This window comes from Euprymna scolopes, chromosome 12 (genome assembly GCF_053919585.1).
Source record: "Euprymna scolopes isolate OS-2025 chromosome 12, ASM5391958v1, whole genome shotgun sequence".
NCBI lineage: Eukaryota > Metazoa > Mollusca > Cephalopoda > Sepiida > Sepiolidae > Euprymna > Euprymna scolopes.
The window spans coordinates 55,210,159-55,231,030 of record NC_136493.1 but is presented as its reverse complement, the minus strand read 5'-3'; the positions used below and the strand labels follow the sequence as shown (position 1 = coordinate 55,231,030).

The following is a 20,872-nucleotide window of genomic DNA, read 5'->3' as shown; positions in this document are numbered from 1 at the left end:
TTGGGGGTCAACAGAAACAGAATTAGTCAAGGTAGTGTGGGGATTGACATTTAGAACTATTTCTTAATGTTATTATATAGTAATTCACGAAGTATTTCTTTTTTCTGATTGTTGAAGAAAGTAAGAGGGGACTGATAGAGAAAGATGTTACACACACTTTTTTTTAACTCTTCCTTTTGTTGTCCATACCTATCCCGAACAACACCAGGTAACTATCGAATAAATAAAAGAGTAAGTTGCATACAATAAAATAATTAAGAATTTGAAATATGAATCTAATATTATTTTTGCCACTAATCAATCATCAGTTGTTAAATTAATAAAATCCAAACTGTGATTGTACATAACCTCGGTCTGATTGAACCAGCTTTTTCATTAGCATGCACCACATTTTAATTCATAGATAGCCATTCTGTGCATGGTTGCATGAGATGGCTAAGTGTTGGAATGTCCTCCTTGATGTCATATTTGTCATAGAAGAAAAAAAGTTTCTTTGGGATTTGTTTAAGATGCTCAAATCCTATGCTGAGATTCTCTCTGAACCATAGGTGGGATGGAATCCTGACAAGAGCTACCATCTCCATGTTAGACTCCCCAAAGCTCTTAAACCGGATGTTGTTTCATGTCATATCCATAACGATGGTTGGGGAAGGGGGAAGAAGTTGTGTAATTGATAGGCTTGGAAAATATAGCAGGCAGAAATAAAGGGTAGAAAAGACTGAAAAAGATGGATTTTGAAGTGGTGGTGAGGGGTGTTTTGCCCAAGAGTGTTCAAGGCAGTTTAGGATCACGCCAGGGACTTAACAATGTTTGTAGTTTTGATGTAGTTGAAAAAGGTTAATAGAATTTTACTGAAGGAGAAAAAATGTTAAGTAAGACCTCATTAATCTTATAAAGATTCCCAATGAACTGTTATGATGTGTTTGGTTATGCCAATGCATTTCAAACACTTTTGCCATGCAAATGTGCATCATTCAAACATCTTATTATTGAAAAATATTTAATGACCATGATTTTTTTTTTTAATTTTCTTCATTAATTCTATTTATTTTTTAATTTTTCTTTTGTTCTCTAAATTTTGTATTTTTCTTTTTCATTTTTTTTCTTTTTCTTTTCATCTTTTGAATATTTACTTATTTCTCCTGTACAGAGTCCAAAAATCCAACATTTTCCTACACATTTTTTTTTTTACATTATAAATAATTTTCTATTTTTACTATTCTTTGCCATTTCTGGTGGATGATAGTTGTGTTCATATTGGAACAGAAGGTTCTCTTAATTATATTTTCATAAAAAAAACGTTTTCGTTTTGTATTAAAATAGATATCAGATTGAAATATTACAAACTCTGTGTTTCATTTTGTTGAATTAAAATTATCCGATAGAAGTATGAGGAATTCTTTGCTCAGTCTTTTTGTAAACAAAAACATTTTTAAAAAGGCATATGTCTTGGGTTTGATGTAAATAAAACTTTTCCTATATTGCAAGAAACATAAACCAACAAAAAAATGTGTTTAATAGCCATCTCTACAATTTTATTTTTTATTTACATATATCAAACATTGTTTATCTGTTTCTTTTTTTAAGCAATGGATTTGAATTTGTAATTATAAAAAGTTTGGGTTCATAAAAGTTTATAATCATTTAAATATATTCATTTATAGGAAATAAAATTATTTTATATAAAATGTTTTTAGAATCTATAATTATTTCTAAAAAATGTAATAATTTATAAAAAATTTTTTAATGAATTAATGCACTAACAAAATCTTTGCTCATTGGTACAAAAAAAAATTGGTGATCAATATAATTCTTACAATGAAATATAATAACGGTTTGTCTTCAATTTGATTTATCCTTTTTCTTGAATCAAAGAGAATTTCTCACTATTAGACCTCCATATTTTGATGCATTTATTTAAAAATAAGGAAAGATAAAAATGGAAACATTCTTCATTTTAAAATATAAATAACTCAAATGCATTTTTACTCTGTAATCTGTAAATTATAATTTTTCTTGTATTGTTGCAAAAGATTTAAAACTCTCAGCTTGGTTTGAAAACCAGGTAGGAAAATCCATTTTCATGAGTACAAAATCCAGGAGTTGTGAAATGGGTTGATATACTGTAAAACAAAACAACCAACCAACCAGGAGTTGTGAACCATTATCAAGGTTAATACTATTTTCTGATCTGTATGTTCAGCAAACAGATAAAAGTCTGTAATCAGGTTATGGTTCATGTCGCTTTCTAATTTGTCAGTTTCCAAAAATGATCTGTATACAAATAAGATGGTTATTGATTAATGAAATGGTTTTGATTGCTATAAGCTGCTCATATTGGCTGAAAGTGAATGTGCTTCTTTTATACTATCAAAAGAATAACATTAATGAAACAGAAATGAGCCCGTTCTTAACATGTGTTCATTCAATCTATATCATTAACAATGAAATTGTTATTTCAAACTTAAGCATTGCAAACCAACATACAAAATTTCTTATAAAGATCTACTGATACATTTAAAAATATTCTATATACCTATATTTAGAAAAAAATGTTGGTTCTGGGTATAAAACTAATGTATTTGATTTTAAAATAAGTGAAATGTTTCTGTCCGTCGTTCAGTAATTTGTCTCATTCAACTTGGCCCAATATTTGACAGCATTAAAAAATATTTGATGGTTATAAAAATATAAAATGTATGATTTTAATGGATACAAGGGCAACTACAATAAATTGTAACTCCTCCAAGTTAAAAATCATCCAAACTGATATTTTTGTTAAATGTATATTTTATATCGTGGAAAACAGTCATTAAAACTATCACATTAATGGATGCAAATGAAAATGTAAAAAAAAAAAAGAAAAAAAAGATTGATATTTCTAGATTTATTTAATTTTAACCAATTTCAGTATTCAATAACTCAATAGGATTGATTTACCAGTAAAATCAATTTGTATTTTTTTCATTTCTTATCTTATGAACAAAACCAAATTGTATACCACTTCTGGCACAGTGAAGTTATGTCATTTGTTTCTTAATTATATATATTACATATGATACTATACATTTATATTTCAATTAGTCATTTATAATTAGAGCTATTTAAAGAGGGATGGAAAATATTGTCTATTGAGCTAAAGGATACCACATGTATGCCATTTATTAGTCAGTGGTCTAATTTAGATCAGACCACTGACTGATGAATTGAACACATATTTTTAAACCGAATGGTTCTCATACTTCCTGAAACTGACTAATCAAAATATTACTGTATAGTTTCAAATGTAATGAATATATTATGCTCTTACAAACTTAGAACTCTGTTTTTATTTCTCCAAATAATACAAAATTATACTATATATATATATATATATATATATATATATATATATTGAGTGGAGAATTAACTTTTTTGAACATTTTGTCTTTTCTGAGTAATATATAAGCATGTAATTATGATGAGATGTTTGAAAATGTTACATTGTATAAACATCATCTTGAAGCAACTTTTGTGTATACTCTTTATGTGAAAATAATTTCGTTGTTAAAGAGCACATATATATTACAAGATGCTAATGCTGTCAAAAAAAATATGGCCTGTTTATAATGAGGCATGAGAAGTGATATTTAAAAATAATATTTACAATGTAAACTGAAGATGAATGTTGATCAGAAAAAAAATCATTCTAATCAATATCAATTTGAATTGTAACAGTTTTTTTGTGTAATTAATCAATTATATGTAAAATGTAGAGTGTTACTCTTTTGCTGTAAATAAAAATTGTCTGGCTGTAGATCAGTGTTTCCCAACACCAAGCTGTTTTTAATTTTTGTTTGAGAAAGTCTAATTACATTCTTCAGTTTTAAAATACAGGCATGAGCTTCCTTAACTCAAAATTTTGCTTGTGCCATAGTTTAGGATGAGGTATAAGCTAGGGAAGAGGCCAGCTCAAGTCAAGCTGGGTGATAACAACATTAACATGTCACTATAAATCTTCTTTCAAAAGTAAGAAGTCTTTTATATGGTTATAGCGTGAGCAGTCATTTTATACGGCTATAGCGTGAGCAGTCATTTTATACGGCTACAGCGTGAGGAATCATTTTATACGGCTATAGCGTGAGCAGTCATTTTATACGGCTATATATAGCGTGAGCAGTCATTTTATACGGCTATAGCGTGAGCAGTCATTTATACAGCTATAGCGTGAGCAGTCTTTTATATGGCTATAGCGTGAGTAGTCTTTTATATGGCTATAGCATGATCAGTAATTTATATGGCTATAGCGTGATCAGTCATTTATATGGCTATAGCGTGATCAGTCATTTATATGGCTATAGCGTGAGCAGTCATTTTATATGGTTATAGCGTGAGCAGTCATTTTATATGGTTATAGCGTGAGCAGTCATTTTATATGGTTATAGCGTGAGCAGTCATTTTATATGGTTATAGCGTGAGCAGTCATTTTATATGGTTATAGCGTGAGCAGTCATTTTATATGGTTATAGCGTGAGCAGTCATTTTATATGGTTATAGCGTGAGCAGTCATTTTATATGGTTATAGCGTGAGCAGTCATTTTATATGGTTATAGCGTGAGCAGTCATTTTATACGGCTATAGCGTGAGCAGTCATTTTATACGGCTATAGCGTGAGCAGTCATTTATACGCCTATAGCGTGAGCAGTCATTTATACGCCTATAGCGTGAGCAGTCATTTTATACGCCTATAGCGTGAGCAGTCATTTTATACGCCTATAGCGTGAGCAGTCATTTTATACGCCTATAGCGTGAGCAGTCATTTTATACGCCTATAGCGTGAGCAGTCATTTTATACGCCTATAGCGTGAGCAGTCATTTTATACGCCTATAGCGTGAGCAGTCATTTTATACGCCTATAGCGTGAGCAGTCATTTTATACGCCTATAGCGTGAGCAGTCATTTTATACGCCTATAGCGTGAGCAGTCATTTTATACGCCTATAGCGTGAGCAGTCATTTTATACGCCTATAGCGTGAGCAGTCATTTTATACGCCTATAGCGTGAGCAGTCATTTTATACGCCTATAGCGTGAGCAGTCATTTTATACGCCTATAGCGTGAGCAGTCATTTTATACGCCTATAGCGTGAGCAGTCATTTTATACGCCTATAGCGTGAGCAGACATTTTATACGCCTATAGCGTGAGCAGACATTTTATACGCCTATAGCGTGAGCAGCCATTTTATACGCCTATAGCGTGAGCAGCCATTTTATACGCCTATAGCGTGAGCAGCCATTTTATACGCCTATAGCGTGAGCAGCCATTTTATACGCCTATAGCGTGAGCAGCCATTTTATACGCCTATAGCGTGAGCAGCCATTTTATACGCCTATAGCGTGAGCAGCCATTTTATACGCCTATAGCGTGAGCAGCCATTTTATACGCCTATAGCGTGAGCAGCCATTTATATGGCTATAATACAACAAAGAGTGTCAGAATTTAAAAACTAAGTATGAACTGTAGATATTTTCACATCATAAAATTATCTTCTCTTGTGCGTTAATGCTGCTATGCTGAAGTTTCGCAATGATGGATTTTCATCTCAACTTTGCATGATCGTTGACTTAGTTCAGGTCAAGACCGGTTGTATATCTCATCATTGGTCTTCCTCTTGATTGCTTTCTGGCAACTTCTAATATAAAGTCAAGTTTTATGATGGGGGTCATTGTTGACTCTCAACAAAAACAAAATATGCATCATGATTCAAATTTGGATTTTTTTTTATATCTGAATATAAAAATACTCGTAACTATTATAATATTGGCTTTATTTTTTATATTGTGAATAGGATTCAAATTTGTATTGCATTAGTCACAAGCGAGTTGCCATTAAGAACAGTCAGCTTATTACTATATGCATGTAATATCATTGACTTCAGAACTATAAGACATTTCTGAAAAAAAAAATGCTTATTAAATAAATAAGAAATTATATATTTAATATGTATGAACATTTCTTTAAACCAGGGATTCTCAATAAGGGTCCAAAGAAACTTAAAAGGGGGGTAATATTATTTTGTTTATGAGATGCAAGTTTATTGAAATTTTCAAAGTTTGTATTTGGATTTTATATTTCATCAAATTCCTTATTCTTGCATAACTAAATTTTAAATTTCTAAAAGAAAATAAGTATGATAATCAATTCATTGGCAACTTATTGTGCAATTTAAAACTTAATTTGGCATAAAATTCTACATTTTCAAAATAGAAATCATTTATGTATTGAAAAAAGAAGAAAGTTGGGAAACACTGCATTCGGCTGATGTTTACTGAATATTACTTTAGCAAAAATATTAACTTGGTTGCATACGTGTGTATGCAGAGACATGTCTATTTATACTTATGTATTTATATATGTTTGGATGTATTTATCAAATCGTACATTTACGACTGTAAAAGTTTACGAAATGTTACCTTCTAACATTTTTTTTTTTTGGTGTTTCTATAGGAGAGGACCCATATTGACTCAAATATTTCTGATTGTGATTTACCATTTTACAAACAAAAATAGTGGAAACAGTTTATGATTTTGAAACCCTAAAAAAATGTACAACGGCAGATTAGGTTAGGGTTTTTAAGAATTTACTACCCATCCTCCAAAGAAATACATACATACATACATATATATATATATATATATATATATATATAGAGAGAGAGAGAGAGAGAGGGAGATAAATATGTAGTTGGCAATATTTAAAAAAATAAATTTAATTTATTTACTGATGTGAAGAAAATTTTTAAACCCATTTTTAACATGGAGAAGTGGTTAGTCAGGGACAAAAATGAAAAAGTTGTTTCATTTAATGTCTCTACTAATTAATGGTTCAGCAACAGCCCAGGCATTTCTAGTTTGTTCTGTAAATCACAATCAGAAACATTTAGATGGATATGGGTATTCTTCTATAGAAGTACCTATTTTATTTTTTTAATTATTATTAAATATGTTGTTTCAACAGATTGCACTCTGTACCAAATTTTGTAATATTTACCCATCAAAAATATTGTTATTAAAAATCCTGTTTTTATTATTTCTCCATCGAAATATGCTTATTTTTTCATAAACATGAATTCCTTAAATCATTATTTACATCCAACATAAAAAATAATAACTAAATTAACTTAATATTTAAGCGATAAGAACAGTACATCATAGTCCAGTTGTAAAACATCAGACTACAAACAATGTAATTGTAGGTTCGATCCTTACCATGCTAGTTAGCAAGATACATGTTTCTATGGTTATTTTTTATGTTTGTAATATATATATATATATATATATATATATATATATATATATATATGCATCCCGTAAAAAGGAGCTACTTATGGAATGGATCTGCATGCAAAGAAACAAAGAACTCTATCACTTAACTAAGTGAGATTCAATAGTGATGGCGTACACATATTGCTACTATTGCTAATGAAAAATAATAACAAAATTAACTTGTATATTATTATTTCATGTATATAGGCATAACATGATATGGTAGTATGATATAGTGTGTGTGTATTCAATATTTACTTCAACAGAGCTTTGTAATTATATGGAAATATATTTCTGTTAAATAAACTACTAATGTATATATATGTGTGTGTTTTGGTATAAATAATCCAGTTTAGGACATATGCAGACAAAAGGAAAAAAATTTACATAGAAGTTATCATTTTTATATAGAGTTTATTATATAGAGTGATCATCCACTTGCATAAAGATATTTTTCATAAACCCATAGGACAAATCTTTAAACAAAATAGATGCATTGAGGATAAATGTATTTTTTTTTTCTAATTTTTATAATAATGAGAAGAGAAAAACTACTTTTAAACCATTTCTTTTTATGCAGAAGACAATTTTTTATTTGCTCTAATCATTTTTGTAACATTTTGTTTAGTTAATGAGAAACAATCTGTATAATTATTTTCATTTATTTATTGTTTGTTGTCTTTATTAAAAAAAAAATTAATATTTTATCTCCCCCTCCCCAGCCAATCTTTTTTTAATTGTATTTTTGCCTTTTTCAATCTTTTTTTTTTTTTTTTCAAATGGTCTTTTGTTTTGATTTGGTGCTGTTAATTGAAAACCATTTTTTTTTCTGTGTGTGTGTGTGTGTGTGTGTGTGTGTGTGTGTGTGTGTGTGTGCAAATATATTTTAAAATCATGACTATTTTAAATGATTTTGGTTTTATAGGTATTTCTGCAGATTAATCATAATTTTACAAATATGAACAAAATAAAAGAATTTTTAAGAAAACTAGAAAAAAATACATGTTCCAGGTAAAATGAATTCATAGAATAGAACAGTTTTGCACCAGTTTTATATCCTTATATGAAATCTATAATCAACATATAATGATATTAAACCTTATTTGTAGAATCGTTTTTCCACTTACAAGATTTTGATTCTAGAAAATGTCTAAAATTAAAGCAGAAGGTAAGGGTCCTAAGAAGAAATTGAAATTCAGTAAATCATGCTTAATTGGTGTCTAATTATTATGGATCAAATTCAATGGAAATCTAAAATATTTGAATTTTCAAATGGAAGTTCTTTTCCATGTAATGCTCTTTTAAATGTTTTAAAATATTCCAAAGAAACTGGAATTTTGGAAATTTTAATAGATGTCTCATAGCATACGTTAAAACTTCGCAAAAATAAAATGCATCCGAATTTTCACAAATAGCTTCCACCTCTTTTTTACAACTTTTACTTAAAACTATAATAAACTAAATATAGCCAACTTTACAATCCTTTATGCCTATACTTTATATAAATATAGATTTGTAACAAAAATATCAGTTATATTTTAGTGATGTGCATAAATATTCAGCATGTCTAATAGTCATGAATTTCTTAATTAGTGATGATAAAGAGGATCAAGTATAACTTTAGCTCTCCAACTTCTGCTGGTCTCTGAAAAGAACTAATTTGGTATGACACTGTAATTGATATTACTCATACAGGTCCCATTGCTATATTCCATATTTTATATTTAACTTGTTTCAGAATATTTTTTCCATTTAAAAATATAAACTATTTTTGTTTCTTACAAAAAAAATTTATATATATATGTTATAAAAAAAATAGATACTTGGTACTTTTCTAGCTTAACATTCCATGTCATTATACCTGGTTAGATATTCACTCTAGATGGGGTAAATCAGCTTCTTCAGAGAGAGAAAGTTTCTAGAGAATGTCCTAATTAGGAGAGATGACACACAGCACCCGGTATTCTCAAATGGTGGCTCATCTGATGTGGCTCAATGTGGTTTAACTTTAGTGATCTAACATGATTATGTCAACAGACAAATTAAAAGATAAGCAATTTATCAAGGGAGATAAATGTACAAAGCAAAACAATTTTTACTCAAAAATGTATTGTTATTTTAAATCAGTTTCCCAATCTTTTTCAGGCTCTCGCTCGTCTCCCTTTGGCTTACAGATATGGTTATTGGTAGGAATATGAACTAGCAAACCACATTCAAGTTCTGTCAGGTTTGGGAAAAAGGTATGAACCCTGGTCATGTTGAGCTGGTTTCTTCCTTGACCTGTACCATGCCCCAAACCATGTTTGAACAATGTTGTAAGCGGTGGTTTTTTTAAGTTATGATTCTACTGTCAAAGATTGATCACGTGTACTTGAAAGCTAAACTAAGTTCAGGAATTAATCCAGGAGCAGGCAAATTTTTCATTGCAGAAGACACCTACAAATTCACAATTTTATAAGTTTACAATGTATATTAGCTCAAAATAATATCTAAAATAGACAAAATAAGAAGTTTTTAAAGAAAAAAGAAATGCAATTATAACATCAACTCATTCTGTGTAAATGCAGCCATAGTCAGCCGAGCAGAATGGATATATTTTGATTTTGAGTGTCTGCAATGCAGTTGGTTTTTACCTGCTCTTTATCTTTGGACGAAGTGAGAATAAGTTTTGCTCTGTGACATAGGGTAGTCACATAAACAGTTGAACCTATATCCCTTGAATGGAAGTTTACATTAAAAGTGATTTACTATATAAATTACTATAATGTTTTCAATTATTAGTGTGTTAGGAACTATTTGAATTGATAAACTAAAATAATTAACTTCCCATGAGTGAGAATGAGCTACATATATATATATGTGTGTGTGTGTTGTAGTTTATTGTCAGTTTCAAAGCAAAGAAAAGCTAACAAATGTTTTTGGAAGAATTAAAGCCTACTTGAAACAATACTCTTGCTTGACCTTCAGTGTGATTACTCTTGACCTTTGATTATTTTATTAATGTTATGAGAGCCAGGTGAAGACGTTACACACTCGTATGGCACGTCAAATAAGTTTCAAAAGAAGATCATTTTGGTAACTTTTGCTTTCAAATTTACTAACATTTGATGGGCCACATTAATACCTTTAGCGGGCCACAGTTTGCCTATACCTAAGCTAAATGAAGCTCAAATAGTTAGTATTTTTTTTTAAATCTTTATCATGACTCCCACCTGGCATGAACTTTATCTGTCGCAATTTTGATCCATTTTACAATGCCCAAAATAATGTAAAGCTATTATCTGAGAACAGGATACAACCGACTTCAGGAGAGACCATACCTTTCATCCATTTTAATTAATGAAAATAATATCAGTATTTAAATTTTTTCTTTAGCTTTTAGCTATCCCTCCCAGCCCATAAAACAAAACAAATGAAGCAAATTTTTACACCATTTTTAATTTACTTTCATTTCAGGTTTAGAAAATTCAGTTTTTTTTTTTTTGTTGTTGTTTTTTTGTTGACATTTTGGATTTTCAGATGTTCTGCTGAGTTTTGTTTTAAAAAAAACATTTTTTTCCAAGTTTATTTTTGCATATGTTAAATGTGAGATTGAATTTTTTCACTGACGTGTTGTCCACGCTAATTCTCAGGTGAAGCGTGTTCCTGGTTCTAGCGGTCGTTTACACAAGACTGAGGATGGTGCCTGGGAATGGTCTGATGATGAAATGGACGTCAACTCTGAGGAGGGTCAGGCAGCATGTGCATCCGAGAGGGTAAATAGAGTTCGATTTAGGGAGTTCAAAATGTTTCAGCTTATTTCATAATCAATTCTTTAAAATATTTTTGAAGTTTTCTTTTCATTAATTTCCATTAGCTGCTTTCTTTCTGTTTTTACTTTTTAATAAAATATTTTTAAGATTTATTTTTTTTAAATTATAAAACATAATATTTTACATATATATATATATATATATATATATATATACTCAACTTTATTTTTCTTTGGCAAATGTATATGACACATAGACACATACAAAGCAACAAATTTTGAGATTCTAAAAATCTTTTGAAAAAAAAATTAATTTGATCAATTTAAAAAATAAATTGGTTTAAAATATATTTTTAGCATAAAATGTCCCCCTTTTAACTCCTTAATATTTTGATTGTTCTTAAGCCAGAATATGCTTTAATGAACTTTCTGCACTTATACCTCTACCCCACGACTTCCTTTAAATTCCACTTTTTTATTGTAGAGGTTCATAGATGCCGGGGTGGCTTATCTTTGAAATTCCCTTTCTGCTCTTGATTTCCCTGACAGTATCAACATACAAAAATTTAAATGAAATGGGAAAACCATCTTGTTAACCAATTCCCTACCCAGATTGCCCCCAGAATAAATCTGGACCCCACCACAGTATCCCCTTACACCTTAGTTGTAATATTCCTTGTTTCTAGTAAAAAGTTTATAAAAAAAATTTTTTGGATCTGGTTTTTAGGTACCTTTTCAGAATTTCAAATTAGTTAATTTGTTTATATTGCAAACTTCCCCCACCCCACCCCAAATAAAAAAGCAAACAGGTAAGTTTACAAAAACAATTTTAAACTAAGAATTTTATGTTACCGTGATACAGTTATCCAAAATAGTTTCCAACAGTTAAAACAACAAATATTTTAGGATGTGTTAAATAAGTTTTCAGGCAGAATTAACAGCTGCAGAAAGAATATTTTTAAAAACTTTTTAACACTACAAAATTTATATAGCGTTTTCAAAATAATACACAAAAAAAACCCCTAGGGGCTCCTTTCACGAAAATACTCATTAGAAGTTAACCATTATATTTGCTCTTTCATGACAATTTAATTCATTTTTTGCATTTCTGTGTTAATACCAATGATTAATTACTGATGAGTTTGTTGTAGGATTTTTCTGTGTATTATTTTTAAAGAATATTTTATATTTCATATACAAACTGAACACTCACCTAAAAAAATTGAAAAAGTCAACCAAAAACAATTTTCTGAAAATTGTGTGTTTAAGTGATGATAATGTGAAGTTTTAAAAATAATTAATTTTTTTTAAATTGGGAGAGGGGGTATTTGTCTGCTTTACTTTGTTAGAAATTCAGATACAAGAATTCAATTTTGTTATTAAAATTGCAATGAAATTATTATTTCTTTAAAACAATACACATTTGAAATACATTTTTCTATTTTTAATCTATATTTTCATAAATGATTAAGCAAACTTTTTAAACTTATAATCATGGTTAACAACAGTGAACAAAATAATTTAGGAAGTTTTGCTCATAAACTTGGATCTAGTAAAAACCATAATTTAATTATAATTATTTAAAACATCATATGAAACCTATTTTATTGTTTACACTTACTTTAGAAGCAAATAACATTTTTATTAACATGAAAATTATACTTCAGCATAATTAAATATGTAATGTTTGTTATTAATCAAAAAGCAAATTTTGTTTTATTGTTGCAACAAAGGTAAATAATTTAGATATATTTATATATAATTGTTTATTTTAACTAAAACTGCTATAATCTTAAAATACTAAATATCAATTAAACTATAAATTTTCTGTTTTGTATCAGGTTATGTGCATAAATGTGTGCGTGTTTATTGTTTATTTTTTGCTATTTGATTATTTTAAAACCTGAAATTATAATTTTTGTTCTTGTATTTGCTGTAAATGATTTTAGATATGTTAGACAAATAAGCTTTTCTGTGTGTTATCCATCTTACATTATGATTTTTGCTTTTTGAATCACCAATGTGATTTATTTTAGCGTTCTGATATTTGTTTAACTTTACAAAAATAATAAATGCTTATATTTTTTGATTATATATTTTTGCATGTATTTTAAATATGTATTCACATTTGATATATGTTGTATTAAAAAAATATTCAATTTGCTTTCTAAATATGACAAACCATACTAAGTGAAGTTGAATACAGTAATGGCGTACTCATATTGTTACTATTGCTAATAAAAAACAATAACAAAATGAACTTATTATTATATACTGTATAACCATTGTTGTCTACTTCATTTTATTCAAAAATACCAGTTAAGTTATTCATTTTGAGATACCTGCAACATAGTTTTGCCTATACACGATAATCCCTAATCAAAAGATTAATGTACTTTTTGAAGTTGTGTGTAAGTTTTGTGCGATTCATTACCAAATTCATTTAACAATTTTTTTTTTTTGTTTATAAACATAAATATTTGCATTAGTCATTCATGATTTTTTTTCTTTATTCCATTTATTCACGTTTTTTAAATGAAAAAATTAAATTTTTTTTTTCATTTTTTTTTTTCATTTTTTTTTTTTTTCATTTTTTCTCCTTTTTTCTCACTTTTTCTTTTCCATTACTTCATTTCATTCCTATTTTCATTTTTTCGTTTCTTTTCATTTCTTTTGTTTCGTTTTTTTTTTTTTTTTTTTTTTTCATTTTTAAGTACATTTAAAATAATTATAGTTGAAAATTTGGGCTAGTTTTACTGGCTTGACAGTTTGGCTAATATTTGTTTAAACATCTTATTCAACTTCAAAAAATAATTGCATTTAAATTAAATTTATCATTTGCTTTGAATATATTAAGCAATTTTATAATATTTCCCAGTTTTTATGAAGATTTTTTTTTTTTTTTTTTTTTTTTTTGTAAATAATTTGGAGTATTTTTTAAAAATGTTTTGTATATAATTCTAGCCAGTTTTTTTTTTCCTGATTCGAAACAACATTTTAACTTCATTAATTTGTTGATAAATGTTTCGTATATTTTTATTATTGAAGAAATATAATTCGAAAAAAGAAGCATTTTTTAGCAAAAATTGACTTCAGTACGAAAAAAATAATCACAATTATTTTGATATAATTTTTTAATAAAAGTTTTAAAAACTATCTCAAAATAGTTGTAATTATTTGTTCTGATCTTTTTCAACCAACATACCACTGGCAAATGGTCGCTTACTTATTGTTCACCTAGATTGCTTTTGGCTGTGATAATATTGAGAATGCAAGAAACACTTTTTTTTCACCCTATTGCCTTCACAAAAAAGATGTTTTTATCATCATAAATGCATTTTTATTTTTTAAATATTCAACTCCAAAATATATATTTTATTTTGGAGTTGAATATTTATTTAATACTTATTTATTTAAAAAAGTAAATAAATAAAAATGATGTTTACTGGTTATATGGGTCAAAATTTAATTTCTGTCTTTTTTGTTTACACAACTTGTATTTAAAAAAGAAAAAAAAAACAATTTTAAAAGCTTGAAATCCAGTAAAACTTGATTATTTTATTCAGATCTTCAACAAAAATAGAGATTTAAGGAAAATTTTTTAAAAAGCATGACTGCCATATTGATCACAGTTAATCTGTTAAAGGTTGTTTGCTGCTTTTGAATGATGATGATGATTATGATGCTTTGTTATTTTTTTATTATCTTATATATATATTGATTATAATAGAAACAGTTGTTACAGGAAAGTTATATTGTTTTAATCAATATTGATTTGTATTTATATTTTTTGTTCTATATTGATGTATACTCACAAGGATTCTTTCCTTTGTCTACCCCACAAAATTATAATTATTTCACTGCAAAATCAAAACAATCGCTTGACAAAGTAGGAATAAGCAGAGTACATAGTACACAGGCAGTAAATTTTATGCTTTCTATACCTCACATATTTTAGTCTAAAGGATTTATTTTTAACTGAATATTTGTTTTTAAAATTTAAAGACATTAACATAAATATTTTTTTTAAACTAAAAATTTTATATAATCTGTAAACTAAAAGGGAGTATTCAGCATTAGTTCAAAGTCAATTATTTTTTCTTAAAGACGTAATGTCTGATGTGTTTTGCCAATGATAGCAATATGTAAATACATCATAGTGACTTACTCTTTAATGCATATACTAAGTACCTTATTGTTTCCAGAAAATTACACAAATATTTTTCTTAGAGGCTAGGTGAAGTGAAGATGGAAATTGCCATAGCTAAGTACTGTACCAACAGTACTCAAGGAAAGAAAATAAACTAGTAAAAGAATATTTGTGTTAGAGGCCGTGTTTGTGCCTTGCCAAAGACCTTTCTAAATCAGTGAAAATATGAAAATGTTGCTTTTTATGTTGGAATAACTTATCACATAGAAAAGTGCACCAGTCATCAACTTTGTTGCTTACAAGTTGTACTCTTGACCGTCTATTTTGATCAGGAGAGGATCCAATTAATAACAGCTTTTTCATAAATCTTCAAATCATGTTCAAGGAATCTCAATCCACTATAGCTTTTGTAATGCTATATGACTTTCAAGTATACATTTTTCTTATTTAATCTAATATATAAAATTATCTTGTTGGATTTCCTGTGTTGGACCTAAATAGCAATACATGTGACAAATCAATATTTGCTTATGACTAGCGATCCTTGTAGCTTGATCCTTACACTAAAAAAGTGTGATTTGTTCCAGATTTTTTTCTTCTTAAATAATTATTCTGATAAGAAAGATTATTACAATGGACATACTTTTAAATAATAATTTGAAAGGCTTAAAATTTAAGGGAGATAATTCTTATTTTAGCTTAAAGGTAAAACTATCAATTGTCTCCCTTATATTTTGAGCTTTTTTTTTTTGTCTGATTTATGCATTATTTTTTCATGAAAAATGTGGTGCTTATTTAGAATTACACTTTATTAAAAAAAAAATAACAGTAAAATTTTTATGATGTAAGTACTCATCATAGAATGAAGATGTCAAAAAAATAAAAACATAAATTGATCCAATAGTTTTTTTTAAATTATTTTTAGCAGTTAATAATGAAATATTAAAATAACACGGTCCATAAATCTCTGTAGTAGAGTTGTGTTGTTGACCTCTAAATTTAAACACGTTCTTAAAAAAATGGTCTTACCGTAACCCTTTCTCTCTTGCTTACTCATTAAGTTTTATTTACTTATTTAAAAAAAAAAAAACCTACTTGATCAATTTATGATTTTTGAAATATGACATCTTCATTCCATGACGAGTACGTACATCATAAAGATGTATCTGTATTTTCTGTATTATTATTATTATGATTATATTAGGTATATTGATGATTTCAATTTCTAAATAAGCACCAAAAATTTATTTGATAAAATGACATTAAGAATCCCGGGTTATTCTGGATAGATAAAGCTCATACATTATATTGAAAAATCAAAGATCAGTTTCGTTTATATTTTTTTTTTTTTTTTGCACAATTTGCAATCAAGATTTCTTTTAGTTAATTTGCAAACTTTTTTAAAACATTGTTTTCACAATCTTCCATTTGTCTTAAATGTCATCTCCATTATTTGCATCTGAAATTGATTCGTCATCATCAGTCAGTATCTGGTCAGAAAGAATAGGGTTAGCATTAAAAAAATTAGAAAATGTCTGGGGAAGATGGATTTCAAGGTGGTGATATAGGAAGGAACACTTTTCCCAAGTGTGTTGGAGTCAATTTAACATCATGCCCAAAACCTTTTTTTTCAAATCTCTAGATAAACAGATTATTTAGGCGACAATTATTTTTTTCTCACTTCTATTATGAACTTAATGAAAATAATTTTTGATTCAAAAAGATAATGTACTTGTAATTTTTCTTTGAAAAAAAAAGATCTTGTTCAAAGTAGGATCAAGTGAATTTTAAAGCTTTTTATGTTCGGGAGAGGGGGTTATGTCTTTTTTATGTCCTTTTTCTTTCTTTCTTAAAAGAGAGTTGGTTCATTTTCACTTTACATAACTTATTCAAATATTCAATAAGTTCCTATTTGTATTTTTAAATAAGACCTACTTTTTATCTTAATTTATTTCCTCTTAATTACTAAATACAAGGAAGATTGAACTAATGGAGTAGAATTGAATCATTATTTATAGAATTCATTATGTAAATTTGATATTTTTATAGAATCATGAAAATTTATAAGGAATTTAATTGAGATGGAAATTAATTTATGGGCATGGAACATTTAATAAAAAAAATAACCCACTAATCATTCAACAATAATTTATATAATTTAATCAAAACTAATCAAAAAGGGTGGAACGATAAAGTTGTTGCTCTAAAAAAACAACACTACAGCTTTATTTTAAAACTTTTATTGAAAAAGTCAATTTAGGTAACTTGATTATGTAGTAGAGCTGACATCTATTCAATGTAGCCGCTTTCAGCCTCAATCACTTCCTTGATACGGGTCTGGCACTGGGAACATGCCTTTTCTACAAGCACCAGCTGGAGTTTGGTGAATATTCGGACGATGGTGGCGATCAGGCTGGCTTTAGTGCTGTGGAAGATCATGTTGGTGATGTTCTCAATGTGTGACCAAACAAAGTAGTCCAGCAAGTTAAGGTTGGGGGAGGATGGAGACCAGTGAAAAAAGGGTGCGAAGTCGTAGCACTCCTTCTGAAGCCAAACCTGAGTCTCTTTGGACTTGTGGGCAGGCGCCAAGTCCTGCTGCCACACCCAGGATCTGCCAGTAGCTACCTGATTACACCAGGAAATCACTACACTCTTCAGCATGTCCAGGTACACTTTGGGGTTGACTTTCAAGTCGACTTTGAAGATGTGAGGTGGCATGATGTGGCCCTCACTTTGTTTTCATCACCCTGGGCACGTCCCTGTTATTTGTGGCAATCCAGCAATGCATTTTGAGAGTGCTGGCAATGTTCCTCTTGTTATAACTTGGATCAGTAGAGAGCATGAGTTGTACAACGGCACATCTCCGATCTCACGCGTTGAACATTGTGCCACTTTCAGACACGATAGAAGGCTTCTATTGCTCTTGGGATTTGTACACAACTGGCCAACTAGTAGATGGTCTGGCAATAAAAAAAGAAAGCAGGTTTTCATCAAATGGAAATGGAATCATGCCATATTTTCTAGGCGACAATTTTATTGTTCCACCTGTATAGAATTAATGAAATGTAAATTTTGAAATAAAAGTTGTTTGCTAAATTTTCTTGTAAAGTGAAAATGATGAATTTTGCAATAAATTTTTCATTTTATATGACACATTATCTTTATATTTAAATTTTTTTAATTGCAATTCTACTCTTGGTTACTACATGTATGCATTCTATATTTGATGTACTTTTTGTATCTTTCTGTCCTTGACATTTTAATAATAATAATGTCTGTCATTTGTATTATTTGCACTACTATTCTCATCTTGGTTGTTATTTCCACGTTTCAGCTGATGTAACCTCTTTCTTCGTGTACATCTTTTCAAACTCAGGAACCTATACTGAACTTCTATGTGAATCATTTAATCCTCAAAGGTAGATTGTTCTCGTTCTGTCAGCAATAATTGTCTAAAAGTGTTAAGTATTTTAAAATTTTTATTTTTAGTTATTACCTCCTGTAGTGAGGATAGAACTTTTAACCTTAAGAAGGCTGTCTCTTAGAACACTCTTGAAAAATATGTATTGTTGATTTTAGCTCATCTATCTACAGATGGTGAAACCTTCACAAATTTGGTGTACCACAATTCTCACTCACCCATTTTTGCTAGAATTTCCAATCTTTAAACCTATGTTTTTGTGTGTATAAAAAATTTATACGTAAACTATGTTTTTATCTTTTCTCTATTCTTTATTTGTTGGCATATAGGAATACAAAATGTCTTTAAAAGAATCTTTCTTCTTAAAAGAACAAAATTTTTGGTCATCTTCAATGTGTTGATAGGTATGTGTGTCTGTAGTCATACTACACATCTAAAACAAGGTCATGTTTGAATCTCCCAAAATCCGTACTAGAATTGTCCACATGGAGATGTAATATAACAGATAAAGCATTGAGTATCAGTCTGTTCTAAGTAACAGACTTCTGGAGATAAAGGTTTCAATCCTTACTATAGATAACTAAAATACAAATTATTGAACATTTTTATCCGATCATGGTTGATGAAATGAGTGCAGTCTATCGATGTGGATTAAGAATAAAGGGTTCAGTTTCAAGTTTCTTATATGCTCCGAATTCAACAAGAAGCACTTGAAGAACAGAGGTTATATCAAATGAAATGTGAAAATATCGACTAAAATGAGAATAGTAGTCCAAATAATAAAAAAAATTATCAACCCTTATCTAAAAAATTTTTCAAAATATTAAATTGAAAAAATAATTTGCTGCATGTATTTTCCTAGGCTGTTTTTTTTTTTTTTTTTTGTTAATAAACTGATTCATTCAATATTATGTTACATAAATATAAAAACGTTAAAATTTAAAGGAAATGAAACTTTGCATTGTTGTTGAGTAAAAATTGCCATCTTAGCTGTAAAAGATTTTAATATATTTCAATATATAGATGGTGTAATATTATAATGTTGTTAATGGATGAGTTATAATGAAACAGTATAAAAATTGTTTTGTCGCTTGTGTTTTTAGAATAAATTAAACAATAATATTGACTAAGTTGAGCAGTATGGAAATTTTATCCTTTTTTTTTTTTTTTTTTTTTAAGAAGGGAGTGACTTCTTACCTCAGTTTCCAGTATAGCTTTCTCTTTTTCTTTTCTTTTTTTTCTAGGGCAGTCCTTCATTTTCTTCTGTACTGATTAGTCATTAGTGCATGTTTTGTTGAATTATGTCGCTCAAGAGATGGTCAATTTTGTGTATCAATCGTTCTCTTATTTAAGAGGTTAACTGTTGAAATCAAACCTCTTTGATTCATTTTTAATGGTTAACTCCATAAGTTATTGTGAAAGATTTATAAAGAATAAAATTTGGATTAATGATGCAACGAATAAAGTGCTGAGTAATAATTAGTTCTAAGCAATAGTTCTCTGGAGGTTAAAAGTTCAATACTCAGTACAGGAAATACTAAGAATATAATTAAGAACTATATAAAGTGTCTACCTAATCATGGCTGATGAAATGAGAATAATCTACCTTTGTGAACTGAATTAACAGTTCAGTTTGAAATTCCATTCTTATTCTCAAGTTTGACTTTTGAGTTTGATAACCATATTTGAAGGAAGTCAGAGATTACATCAGCCAAAATGTAAGAATAATAGCCAGCAGTTTGAATGATCCAAATGATCAATCCTCACCTAAAAAAAATCCTGAAACAAAACTTTGAATCCTATGTTTCTTCTAATTGTTTAACACCATTTTTATGCTTTTTTTTTTTTTTTTTTTTTTTTTGGAGAGGAGGCATATTTAAAAAGTGAAATTTTCAAGCGGTGTAGACTGAAGTAATTTCACTGAGATCTTTTGATATGCATTTTTTTGTGAAATAATTGTTAGTTGTTTTCTTCTTGTTTTGGTAGAATTTAATTTAAAACATTAAAAAGTGGTAAAATATATTAATTTGAAAATATTGGTATTTTTTCACCTTTAGCCCCCATGCTGGCAATGGAAAAATAAAAATAAGTTTTTTTTGTATGATGACAAGTGAATGCCTTTGAAGTATCTTGGAAATTTACCAAGAAAGAAATCAATATATTTACTTGAAAATGGATTTAATCATAAAGAATTAATGGTAGCAACAGCAGCTCTAGACAGCCATAATGTATATGTTTGAAAGTA

The 20,872-nt window shown here is 28.6% G+C and overlaps 1 protein-coding gene across 3 annotated transcripts in view; it reads left to right on the top strand.

The window, feature by feature from the left end:
* LOC145291287 (serine/threonine-protein kinase OSR1-like) overlaps positions 1-20,872 on the top strand; it is a 195,728-nt gene that overhangs the window by 133,281 nt on the left and 41,575 nt on the right. For all 3 annotated transcript variants that reach the window (XM_080136938.1, XM_080136941.1, XM_080136940.1), the window contains exon 11: positions 10,938-11,060. In XM_080136938.1, the coding sequence (XP_079993064.1) occupies positions 10,938-11,060 (123 nt within the window). The remainder of the gene's footprint in view (positions 1-10,937; positions 11,061-20,872) is intronic.